This window comes from Lemur catta, chromosome 3 (assembly GCF_020740605.2).
Source record: "Lemur catta isolate mLemCat1 chromosome 3, mLemCat1.pri, whole genome shotgun sequence".
Taxonomy (NCBI): Eukaryota; Metazoa; Chordata; class Mammalia; order Primates; family Lemuridae; genus Lemur; species Lemur catta.
Genome location: NC_059130.1, coordinates 97313911 through 97327066, shown reverse-complemented (window position 1 = coordinate 97327066; position 13156 = coordinate 97313911). Strand labels below are relative to the sequence as shown.

At 38.8% G+C, this 13156-nt stretch overlaps 1 protein-coding gene and 1 long non-coding RNA gene across 2 annotated transcripts in view; one reads left to right on the top strand and one right to left on the bottom strand.

The window, feature by feature from the left end:
* Window positions 1–551: 551 nt before the first annotated feature.
* On the bottom strand, window positions 552–5768 carry LOC123635702. Its single transcript, XR_006734190.1, has 3 exons — window positions 5584–5768; window positions 3360–3460; window positions 552–818 (listed from the first exon to the last, which is right to left on the bottom strand). It is a non-coding gene; the product is annotated as an uncharacterized LOC123635702 (long non-coding RNA).
* Window positions 5769–5866: 98 nt separating this feature from the next.
* RLF (RLF zinc finger) overlaps window positions 5867–13156 on the top strand; it is a 68308-nt gene continuing 61018 nt past the window's right edge. The window contains exon 1 of the mRNA XM_045548145.1: window positions 5867–6128. Within this exon, the coding sequence (XP_045404101.1) occupies window positions 5892–6128 (237 nt within the window). The 5' untranslated portion in view covers window positions 5867–5891. The remainder of the gene's footprint in view (window positions 6129–13156) is intronic.

Genomic DNA, 13156 nt, shown 5'->3' with positions numbered 1-13156 from the left:
ATTTGTCAATTAAACTGAGCTTCAGAATTTGACCAATTTTAAAGATTATAACTTTTTCTCTTAAGTCACAAAGATTCACTTCCTCTTTTCAGAGAGAACTGTTTTTTTCCTTATCAAAATTTTGAACAGGAGAAAAGGTTGTAAAAACTCTAAGGAGTAATTCAAGACAAAAATCTTAACCTCAGAGAAAAATAAGTCACAAATCTGCCATTAGCAGAATCTCTGGAGAATAAAAAATGAAACACCTACCTTGCAGCAGAGCTTTAATTCCAACTCCGTTGAGTTAGAAATGTATAGCTCGAATAAAATCTAAATCCTCAAGCAAGCTGGGAGGATTCGAACCTGAGGGGGGCCTTACCAGAGATCCCTGTTAACTCCTACATGGGCAGATAAATGAAAGTTGTTCATGCTTGCACCAAGGCTCCTGCTGCCAGTGAAGTGACAGGTATCACCGGAGGTCCACTTCAGGTCCCTTTGTGGTTGCCAAAATGTCAATCTTAATAACTAGATTCAGACAATATGATTACATATTGAGTTTATTCAAGCACAAAGTTTGAGGATTGTCACCTGGGAGGACACAAACTCCAAAAAGATGGGTCACTGCTCCAAAGTGGAGAGGTTTGAGGGTTGTTTATATAGGCAGCATGTGGGCAAACTTAACAGGATTTAAACATTTTCCATATAAGATTAATGCATAGTTGTGGCAATTTGATTGGTTATACACAGTGTTTCTTTATTGGGAAGGTTATATTTAACATTCCACATTAAGGATGTAATAGTCAAGGTGTCTTTTATCTCAGGGGCCATCTGGTCTGAGCCTGGTATAAGAAAACGAGAAAAGAAGTTAATCTATAACAAACAGTCAATAATTAAGAGGTCATGATCCATGACTCAGTCTCCAAAGTCAACCTTCCTCAGGGCCTAACAACTTTTGGAAGCCCCAAATAGACAGACTATTCATTTTCTTTCACAATTTTAGATCAATATTATGTAAATAATACTAAAAATTTAAATTTAATTTAAAAATACTTAATTCAGTCTTATTAAATATCTTATACAAATAAAGTTATACTCAATGCTAGTATTCATTGTCCATCTATTCTAAGTGTAAATGTTCAGTCTCACTCTCATCTTACATCTAGACAGATACACAGCATGTGTGATATATATACACACATATACATACATACGTGTGTGTGTGTGTGTATATGTATATAATTTAAGGGTAATAAGAATTGGTTAATATCGCAAAATCTTCTTCAGCCACCATGGGAAATTGTTGTAAACGCTGTGCTAATTTATCAGCTGTTTCCAAACCATTGCTGAAACATGAAGAGAGGAAATTAATAAAAGGAACATTTGGACTACCTGGAAACGATACATTGTTACACAAGAAAATTGCATTTGTGCTATCTGAGATGAAGGACATGACAAGTTAATTTGTGTTTTCTCTTACCTAAATGCTTCTGCTATTCAAATTCTCTCGGATGGCACTTCAAAAACAGTGCCTATTTCTCCTAAGTGGCACAACCCAAAACCTTCAAGGCATTAGAAGGCAATTACCTTTCATTTTTAAAAAAATTGTGGTAAAATATGCATAAAGGAAAGATTACTATTTTAACCATTCTTAAGTGTACAGTTCAGTGGCATTAAGTACATTTATACTGTTGTGCAATCATTACCATTCTCCAACCCCAGAACTTTTTCATTTTCCCAAACTTAAACTCTATATACCCACTAAACAATAACTCCTCATGCCTCCCCAACCCCAGTCCCTGGACACCACCAGTATATTTTCTGACTCTATTAATTTGAGTACTCTAAGTACCTCTTTTAAGTGGAATCATGTAATATTTGTCTCTTCCTGATTGGCTTATTCACTTAGCATAATGTCTTCAAGATTCATTCATGTTGTAGCATGTGTCAGAATTGCCTTCCTTTTTAAGGCTGAATAATATTCTGTTGCATCTCTAGACTACATTTTGTTTATCCATTCATTCATATATGGACATTTGAGTTGTTTTCGCCTTTCGGCTATTATGAATAATCATGCTGTTAAAATGGGTGTATAAATATCTGTCTTGCATTCAATTGTTTTGGTGCCTTTCAGTTGTGAGTACACAGAGCAAGAGATGTGATAAAGAGGTTCCCTAGAGCCTGAAGAGTTGTAGTTAAGAAAGCAAATATTTAGGGTTGCACTTGTGCTAAGTACTGGATCTCAAATGATAGGGGTGCTTATGTGTTCTTTAATATAGTGTGTGTGTGTGTGTGTGTGTGTGTGTGTGTGTGTGTGTGTGTGTGTGTGTGAGAAAGAAAGGAGAGAGAGGGGAGGGAAGGAGGGAAAGAGAAAGTGAGACCATTTTGCCTGGGTTAAGGGTGGTATTAATGGTCATAACTTTATAAATAGTATTAGGACTGGGTAAGTAGCAGTGAATGTAGATAGAAAATGGGTTGAAGGATGAAGGACTGTGCCTGGGACATTTAGAAATCAGAAAAAGAAGGGAGAATAAGAAAAGAAATCAGTAAGAAAACACCAGGAGAGAGTGGAGACTTGGAAACCAAGTGAAATCAGATGTTGGAGAATGATCAACAACACCAAACACTGCTGAAAGATCGACTAAACAAGGACTGAGAATTCACCTTAGGAAACAAGAAAAGTAGAAGTCACTGGTGATGTTAAAATGAACAGTTTCAATGAGTGGTGGGGATGAAAGCCTGACTGAAAAGTGTTCAAGAGAAAATGAGAGGAAGGTAAGTGGAAAATACAGATCTGGCTAGCTCTTTAGAAAAGTTTTTCTACAAAAGGGAGCAAAGCAGTGGGAGGGAAGCTAGAGGAGGATGTGGTAAAGTCAGGGGAGTTTTTTTTTTTCTTTTTGTCTAATAATAGGGATGTAACTACTGATGGCCCTACATCTTCAGCCCTGCCCTCTTTGAAGCTCCACAATCACATATCCAAGTATCTTCTGGCATCTCCATTGGGATGTCTCATAGGAAAATCAAACTTAACCAGTCCCAAACAGAACTTTTGGTTCTCCCTCATTCCCCAAATTGTTCTTTTCTAGGTTTTCATTTTCTCAGGAAGCCTCATCGCCAACCATTCAAACCAAAAACCATGTAGCCACTCCAGATTCTTCCCTTTCTTCACAAACAACACATTAGTCTGTTGGTTTCACTTCCAAAATGCATCCTTAACCTGTTCACTTTTATCAACTGGATACAGCAAAAGCTTCCCTACTCTCATTCTTGCCTCCCACCACCTATTCTGCATACAGCAGCAAGAGTGTAAATCAGATGATGCTACACCTCCAATTAAAGCTTTCCAATTGTTACCTGGTATACTTTAAATTTCCACTGCTTACCTTGAGCTTCAAGGTTCCCACCTGGCCTTTTTCTCCTTCTCCAATCTCATCTTCACCGCTTTCCATTTCTTGCACCATCCTCCACACACGCTGACTTAAACCTAATTATTTGTATTGCAAAGATATAAAAAAGTAGGAGAATAATAATATTACAGACAATCATATGTCTACCACCCAGATCTAATACATTAATACTTAGCTACATTTGTCGATTAAAATATAAACTATGTGTTCTCCTCTGAATCTCTATGATCTGGGAAAGTGCCTACCACATAACAGATGGACAATTCATCTGGTGTAATTGATCAATAGAATGAATATTTGCTTCTGACTAAAAAATAAACAAAACATTATACACACAGCAAATGCTTCTTACACTTCCTTTCCTCCCTCTTTCCACAGGGGAACTGCCATTCTAAAGGTGATATATGTCATTTCTATGATGTCCCTTGTTTTAATATTTTTATTACTTGAACTTCTGTTTTCTATGTTTTAAAAAATTTATAGTATGCAATAATACATTATAGATCCTTTCCAAATTGTTTTCTATCATGCTTTATGCTAAAAACTTAGGAAAGTTTTTCTACAAAAGGGAGAAAAGAAGGGGAAGGGAAACTAGAGGAGGATATGGTGGAGTCAAGGGAGTCTTTTTTTTCTTTTTGTCTAATAGGGATGTAACTACAGATGGCCCTACATCTTCATCCCTGCCCTCTCTGAAGCTCTACAATCATATATCCAAATGCTTTTTGGCATCTATTATGTCGATATATGCAGTTTTGATTCATTTGTTTGCTGGCTGTATAACATTTCAGTATGTGAATATACCATAATTTGTTTATCCATTTCCTACTGTTGAACATTTAGGCTGTTTCTCATATACATATGTTTGTTTGTTTGTTTATTTTTGAGACAGAGTCTCACTCTGCCACCCAGGCTAGAGTGCTGTGGCGTGATCATAGCTCACAGCAACCTCAAACTCCTGGGCTCAAGCAATTCTCCTGCCTCAGCCTCCCGAGTAACTGGGACTACGGGCATGAACCACCAAACCTAGCTAAAATTTTTTGGTATTTTTAGTAGAGATGGGGTCTTGCTCTTGCTCAGGCTGGTCTTCAACTCCTAAGCTCAAGCAATCCTCCTGCCTTGGCCTTCCAGAGTGCTAGGATTACAGGCGTGAGCCACTGTGCCCAGCCTCCAACAACATAGTAGTTGAGAAGTCAGATGCTGGAATCAGACTACCTGGGATGGAATCCCAGGCACTATCACTTACTAGTTGTGTCACTTTAGGCAAGTTACTTAACTTCTTTGTGCCCTAGTTTTCTAAATTGCAAAATAAGGGTAATAATAGTAACTTTTCATGATATTGTTAGTAGAAGTCAATGAGTTAACATATGCAAAGAACTTAGAAAAGTGCCTGGTAGGTATTAAATCTCCATGAACATTGCCATTATTATTAGAAACTACTGAGTCATGGACATGTGCATCTTAAATTTTATTCAATATTACAAATTCATCTCCTAAGTGATGTACCAATTTATCCTTCCACCAGCTGTATATAAGTTCTATTTTTCTTGAATACTAATACATGGCCCTAATTTAAAATTTCTGCCAATCTAATGTATATGAAATTACACCTCATTGTTGTTTTACTTGTACTTACTACCTGTTTATATCCATTATCTATTTTTCTATTGGATTGTTTGCCTTTTTCCTTTTCATTTTGGAAACTGTTTTAGATACTAATCTAAACATGGTTATACTTATAGTGAATATCACCTAGTCTTTGGCTTGTCCTTGTGTACCATCTTTTTAAACTTCTATTAATACAGAAGTAATACATTTTAATGCAGTCAAATCTAACAATATTTTCCTCTGATTTGTGCTTCTTTGGGTCTTATTTAAGAAATTCTTCCCTATTTTGATCTCATGCAGCTATTTTATATTTTCTGAAAAATGTTTTGAGGTCTTTAATCTATCTGGGCTTTATTTTTGGATGTAGTTTGTGGTAGAAATCTAATGTTATTTTTTCCCCCTTTGGAAAAAAAATGTCTCAGTGTCATTTATTGAAGAGTGCATCCTTTCTCCCACTGACTTGTAACGCTGTTTCCATCATAAACCAAGTTTCATTAGAGGTACTCATAATTTTGGCCTCACAACCTTTGCTTCGTATTAATATTTTCCTTCCACAGGGGATGCTTTTCTCTGTGCTCCTCTCAGTGCTACCCACCTTTCGTTCTTCAGATCGCAGATCAAATGTCACCCCCCTCATATCTAGATTGATCTATGGGCACTTCCAGCTCCGTGACCCCATGACTACAAAGGGTCTGGAAGGACCAAGGTGGGCAACAACCTCTGGCCAGTTGTTGCTAGGCTGTTGCCAGAGCGGCTGTTGCGGAGACAGTTTGAGGAGGAGTGACGAAATCAGCCCGGCGCCCGCGCCGCCAGGGAGTGCGTCACTACGCGCGGGCGACCGGGGGCGGGGCCAGGGCTGAGTCACGTGGCTTGGTTGCCTACGCGCTGCTGGGCCGTGGGAAGATGGCGGACGGAAAGGGAGACGCCGCCACAGTCGCCGGGGCCGGGGCTGAGGCTCCGGCGGTAGCTGGAGCCGGAGACGGAGCCGAGACTGAGTCCATGGCTCGGGGTCATCGCCCCACATCTCCGACGCCGGGAGCCCCGGGACTACGACCGTGTCTATGGCAGCTGGAGACAGAGCTGAGGGAGCAGGAGGTGTCGGAGGTCTCATCTTTGAACTACTGCCGGAGCTTCTGCCAGGTGAGGGGCTGACTGGCTGGCTTAAGGCGGCGGAGCAGGGAGGCCAGGGGAAGAAGCCCCGGATCTGTTGCAGCAGCCAGGGGCGGACTGAAAGGCGCCACCTCCGTGACTTGCCGCGCCCCCGGGTCGGGAAGGCCCAGCTTGGAAGCTCAACCGCTGGCCCCCCTCTGCTCTGCCCAGTTTTGGCTACCGCGGGGGCAGGTTGTTCTGGGCCATACTGAGAGCCCGGAGGAAAGGGCCGTGCCCTGTAGTCGTTGCCTGTGTCCCGGCCTGGTGGTTGGGGCGCCACTGCCCCCTGAGGGATTGATTGCTCGTTCTTGCCAGGAGATCCTTTTTTGAGTAGAGTACAGATCTTCAAACTGGAAAACCCGGGTTTTTCTGAATAATCCGGAGAGGTGTATTGGGCCCAGAGATTTGTCTTTGGAATCAACATCTTCTGGGCCCATAAAAGGTATGACAGTTGGCTTTGAAAAGCGTGGAGGGCTTTCTGATTAGGGATTGCGGAGCCGGTTGGTTTTTGATTTGGTTTTTGCTTTTTTGTTGTTGTTAGTTTTTTGACATTTAAGCTGTTGTTTTGCTTCTGTGTGCCTTTGAGGATTGTGCTACCAAGAATGAGGCTAGATCTTTGAGTAGAAGAGGATGGGGAGAGAGATGTAGAGTGTGGCCTCTTTTGGCAGTTGTATGATAATTTCTGTGCGATAGTGGGCCCAAACCTAAGATTACATATTTATGGGTGTGTATAATTTAGTCTCCGTGATCATTCCGAGATTTTTCTTGATGTTTTCAAGTCTTTTACAAGCGTAAATATTTGCTGCTATTATTATTTCTACTTCCGATGTTTGTTCTGTCAGGTTTCAGAGCCACTCCTCAGCTCCTCATCTAGTGTACCTTAGAGAACGCAAAATAATTGTAGTATGTTGGTACTTGGACTCTTAATGAGTAGTCTAATGTGCTGAATAAACTGCAGCGTTACACAAATTATAATTTTGGGGGCCTATTTGTTCTGTTAATCCAGAGGAGAATCAAAAGTTGACTTGTTTGATTGCTTTTCTTCTCCCTCTCTTCTGAACCAGAATCACCTCATCTCTTTGAATGAAATTTTGTCCTTGTAAATCTTTTCCATACATTGTGTCACTCCAGTTTTTGTGTGTACAACCTGCAGCATTTCTCTACACTATTACATGTTAAGGTGCAGTTGTTCTCTGCTTCCTTAGTAATAGTGTTCATTTTTATTTAGCACACTCATTTATTGTACAAATTTTTACGGACTCCATAGACTTTACCAAGTGCTGAGGAAACATGAATAAGACATAGCACGTACCCTTGATGAGCTTACAGTTGACTGGGGGCGGTAGAAATTGTCACTATTTCCAGTGCAATTTTGGTAATGATGGAAAAGGTAGTGTAGAAACAGTGGGGAGGAGAGAACCCTCATGGGACATCCTAGTGGGAAATACATTAAACTAGTAAAAATAAGTAAAAAGGTTAATTATAGATTGTCATATGCACTTAGAAAGAAGTAACCGGGAGAGACCACTTTAGGTAGGGTAGGCCTTATGGCTGAAAGGTTGAAAATGAATCTTGTGAAGGTCTGGGGGTAGGGTGGTGGTGAGCATTCCAATGCCAAGGGTAGAGGTAGGGAAGGACACCGAATTCTGTGGGAGGAGAGGGAGCTAAGTGGAGGGAGAAGAGGGTGGAGAGGAAAACAATTGTGAGTTTTGGGTCAGGGGTCTAAACATGAGTTGTCTTCCTGGAGAGATAACAAGAATGAATATAACCAGTCACATTGAAGCTTGTTAAAAGATACCATATGGGCTGGACACGGTGGCTCATGCCTGTAATCCTAGCACTCTGGGAGGCTGAGGTGGGAGGATCACTTAAGGTCAGGAGTTCAAGACCTGCCGGAGCAAGAGTGAAACCCCCATCTCTACTAAAAATGGAAAATTAGCCAGGCGTAATGGTGCCCACCTATAATCCCAGCTACTGGGAAAACTTGAGGCAGGAGGATCCGTTGAGCCAAGGAGTTTGAGGTTGCAGTGAGCTACAATGATGCCACTACGCACTACCCAGGGCAACAGAGCAAGACTCTCTCTCAAAAAAAAAAAAAGTATTCTGCTTTATGTCTAGTGCTTGCAGCTCCAGTTTTATTTAACAGAATGTTTTAGTGTCTTGAGTCTTGGTGACACCCAGAGATGTGAGGGCCCAGAAGAATTTTAAGAAGAAGGCACTTTTGGAATTTGTCTTTTCTATGAAGAGTTGTTGGTTTTTTTTTTGCCTGAAATTTTTCCAAATATGTTTTTTGTACTAATAAATGAAATAAAAATAAAACAGATGTTCCTGTAACATTATGTTGTAACAGGAAGCACACTGGATTGGGAGTTGGTTGTGTCCTAATTGTGCCTATATCACTTCTTAGCTGATAATCTTGAGCAAGGTATAATTGCAAAACTGTATCTTGTTTTCTGACCTTTATCTCCTTATAATGCTTTCTACAAACAGTAGAAAAGAAAGTTTATGTACAACCCTTCACAAACTTTGTCATGATAATTTTGACACATTTTTCCCAGTAGCCCATATAAAAATCAACTGTGTCCTTGATCACCAGATACAGAAGAAAAGTTAAAAATTTTATGAAGAAGCAGGAACATTTTCATCATCGATAAATATGGTTTAATAACTCTTGGTTTCACATTTGAAAGGCAGAATAAGATTTATTCATTCACTCAAGAAACACTGATTATTTAACTGAGTTGTAAAGATAGGAACCAAATTAAGAAAGGATTCCTGTACACTAGGAAAGAGCACATAAAATGTAAAGAAAGGTAGTAAGCATTACATTATCATAGAGGCCTCATATGTGCTCATGAGATGCTTAACTCTACTACAGATGTATTTTCATCAGGTATTTAGTTAGAAATGTGCTAGAGACTTATATTGTACCAAGTTGATCCCTTTTGCAATATGCTGGGACCATATTCCCTCCATCTCTTGCAGCACTTAAAAGAAATGGTTCTATCTTTGGAATTGCACCAAATCAAGAAATAAACTAACATATGAGTGGATAGAGAAGCTTGTCTCATTCTGGGCATATTTTCAATTTTCATAAGTTTGTGAAGATGATAAAATGAAACTCCAGAAGTAATAGTTACTAAAAAAATGATGCTTAGTTCAGGTTGTATTCAGTGAAAATTTGTATTAAGTGACTATGGGGTGTGAGTTTTTTTTTCTTTTCCCTCAGTTCCTTTTCTGAAAACATTGTCTGCCAGTGTGGATAAGATCAACTTCAGAAAACAGTCTTTCTTTGTTTTGCTGAAAAATTGATGATGTCTTCTCAAGTTTTATATATTGGGAACCAAGACTTCTAAAGTTTTACATCTGGTGGCTCTATTTGTAACAAATTTTGAAGACTTTTAAAGTAAACTTCATTAACAAACTTGAAATTATTGGGTGATGATTATACTTTGAGAATACTAGGCAAAGTAATCTTAATGAGTAAACTGTGTTTATTTGAGATACTTTTAGGTTGTAGACTAACAGTGACTTTGTAGATTTTTAATGGTTAAAATAAGTACTGCGTGTATTTCCATTTTTCCTGGATTGGTGTTTGAGTACAGGGGCTCTGAGTCAGATAGACCATACTGGCTTCACCATTTAAACTAGTTGTGTAACCATGGGCTTTTATCATCTTTAAATCTTAATTTGTTCATTTGCAAATGGATAAGAGTATTTATTATTCTCTATGTAAATACATTGTTGTGAGGACTGAATTAGACAATCTCTATAAAAAAACAAACAAATAGTGCCTCTGGAATTGTCTGAGTTACCCAGATTTCTTAGTATTGGATTAAAAAGTCTGGACAACCTTGGCCCCAGCATACTTTTAGCTCTCCCCTAGCCAATCACATTACCCCAGTCCTACTCTTTACTCTTACTCAGGAGTTCTTGAAGTCCATGGACCAAAGAGCAATCTCAGTTATTCTTGTGATTGAAATTTTGCCTGTTAATTTCCAAGTACATTATTTTGGGAAAGATTTTAATTTTCATTTCATTCTTCAAGATCCAAGACACAAACTAGGCTCTCAGTCAATATTTACCAATTGACTGACCTCCATAAGGATAGAATTAACTATTTTAACAAGATCTCAGGTCATCAAGCATTCTTATGTATTTTATTATGCTGTTCTATCATTTTATCTCTTTTCTGCATAGCAAATTCTCCTTCTTTAGGGCCCAGTGCAAATGTCATCTCTTCTGTGAAGCTTTTCCTCATTTTTACCAGATAAGGATTCCTCCTGTGTTGTGGGTTTGTTGTTGTTGCTGTTGTTGTTTTTTGACACTTTGTACATACCTATAGTTTTAACTTTTATTTTTCTTAACTGTCACTGTCTTAGTTCAGGCTTCCTCCTCTTGGAGCAACACTAATCTGTCTTGCCTTTTGACTGGCCTTATTTACAGTCCATCTTTGTGTTCTTTCTATTGTAAACATAATCTTGTTAATTACTTTATTCCCTAAGATACTTCAATGGTTTCTTTTTCCAAAGGCAAGGTAAAGTTGAGACTCATTAGCTTGGCATAATTAGAATCTGGACCCACAGCTCCCACTTTTCCAGTCTCACCACAATGTATATCTCTTACCCTGCCAGATTAACCCCGGGGTCTTCCCAGTCCCATCATCCTATTCATCCTTCAAGACCTGGCTCAAATATTACAATCTTTCAGAAGCTTCTGATTTCAGTAGACAGCATTAGGTGATTCTTTCACCAGTATATTTTATTAGCAACCTGCACACAAACATGGTACCTAAATATTTGTTTCCATGTTTGTTTTCTTGTATTGGATAGTAAGCCAACAGGAACAGGGATCTTGTTTATTCTTCTTTGTATACTTTGTGATTAGCAATTAATACAGTGCCTGAGACACGCAACTAATTTGTTGAATGAATGATATTGTAGGGATGTTCTGATACACTAGGCAAGTACTTCAAGAGGAACACCTAATGTAAAATCTAGCATGTAAAACATTTTATCATCAGAAATTACTGTTAAGGAACAGGATAGGAGATTTTGGTCATTTTTTGGAGACATTTATCAATTTAAGCCTACAGTCATATAATAATGTACACATTTACATGTGTGCAACGAGGAGTAGCATTGATGGAGAGAGACATTATAGTATTGGAGTGGAGTTAGCTACCTAATAGGACAATAGTTTGAAGATGGTGAGATGGGAAGGATAAGTCATCCTAACTCCTTGAGGTTGGTGGCCGTGAAGACTCTTGAGCCTTACCTCTTTCTTTTTTTTTCTGTCTTTCTTTTCTTTTATAGACAGGGTCTTTCTCTGTTGCCCAGGTTGGAGTGCAGTGGCGTGATCATAGCTCACTGTAACCTTGAACTCCTGGGCCCAAACAATCCTTCTGCCTCAGCCTGCCAGGTAGCTGGGACTACAGGTGTGCACCACTATGCCCAGCTAATTTTTAAAATTTTTTTGTAGAGACGGGTCTCGCTGTGTTTCCGAGGCTGGTCTCCAACTCCTAGCCTCAAGCAATTCTCCTGCCTTGGCCTTCCAAAGTGCTAGGATTACAGGTGTGAGCCACCGTGCCCTGCACTTTCATATATTTTCAAGAATTTTTTAATGCATTACCTTCTCTTCTTGTGCTACCTTCTCTTGGGAGATGTCTAAATAGAAGCTATATGACAAGTAGTTATCATAGCAAAAGCTAGCTTTGTAATGCACATGACAAAAACATAGTATAAATGCGACCTGTGAAGCAGTGAAAATTATTTCATTTCCTGTGGTACCACCTTGTCTCTTGCTGTATACTGTGGCCCCTAGTGGTTTCTGTTTCTTTCTGTGGATCATCATCTTATGAACAGTGTTGATAAAAACTCTAAATAGAGGCAACACTTAGTTGCAAGACTGCAAAGACTAAAATGTTTTGTATTCATTCAAGTCTAGACACCTGTCACTTCTCCCAGAGGCCTTCTCTGACTATCTTATTTAAAACAGCACTTCCCCATTGCCTTCCACCTTCTTAAACACTGCTTTATTTTTCTTTGCTTTGCTTTTTTTTTTTTGAGACAGAGTCTCACTCTGTTGCCTGGGCTAGAGTTCAGTGGCAACAGCCTAGCTCACAGCAACCTCAAACTCCTGGGCTCAAGCAATCCTACTGCCTCAGCCTCCTGAGTAGCTGGGACTACAGGCATGCGCCACCATGCCCGGCTAATTTTTTCTGTATATTTTTAGTTGTCCATATAATTTCTTTCTATTTTTAGTAGAGATGGGGGTCTCGCACTTGCTCAGGCTGGTCTCGAACTCCTGACCTCAAGCGATCCTCCCGCCTCGGGCTCCCAGAGTGCTAGGATTACAGGTGTGAGCCACTGTGCCTGGCCATGAATACATTCTAATTGTAAAAAATTAGAACAATATCAAAGGAGAGAGTAAAAGGTAAAAGCTTCTGTTGGACATACCCTTATACTCCAGTACTACTTTTTCCTAGGTGGACCATTGTTAACAGTTTGGGAGTGAATATTTATAGAATTTTTCTATATAAGTATATATACACACACACTATTTTTAGAAAAATGGTTTCAAGCTTATATACTAAAACTTATTTCACTAATATACACTTTAGACATTTTTTCATGTTGGATACATACAGATTTACTGTATTTAAGAAATGGACATAATATTCCATCAAAAAATTTCATTGATTTTAAATTCTACAAGTAACAAAACATTCAACAACTCTTAATTTAAAAAAATTTTTTTTAACTATAAAAGCAATGCTTAAGGCAAAAACTGTAATAAATATATTGAGGGTACTTTTCTATATCAATACATTTTGAACATGTAACATAATTTAACTGTATTATTTTTTGTTGTTATCACAAATAATGTTTCAGTGAACAGCCTTAAATATTAAACCTTGGTTATTTATATCTATAGCATAAATTCCTGGAATTGAAATTACTGTATTAAAGAGAATGTTTATTTTAAATTTTGATGGATAGTGGCCTACACAAAGTTCA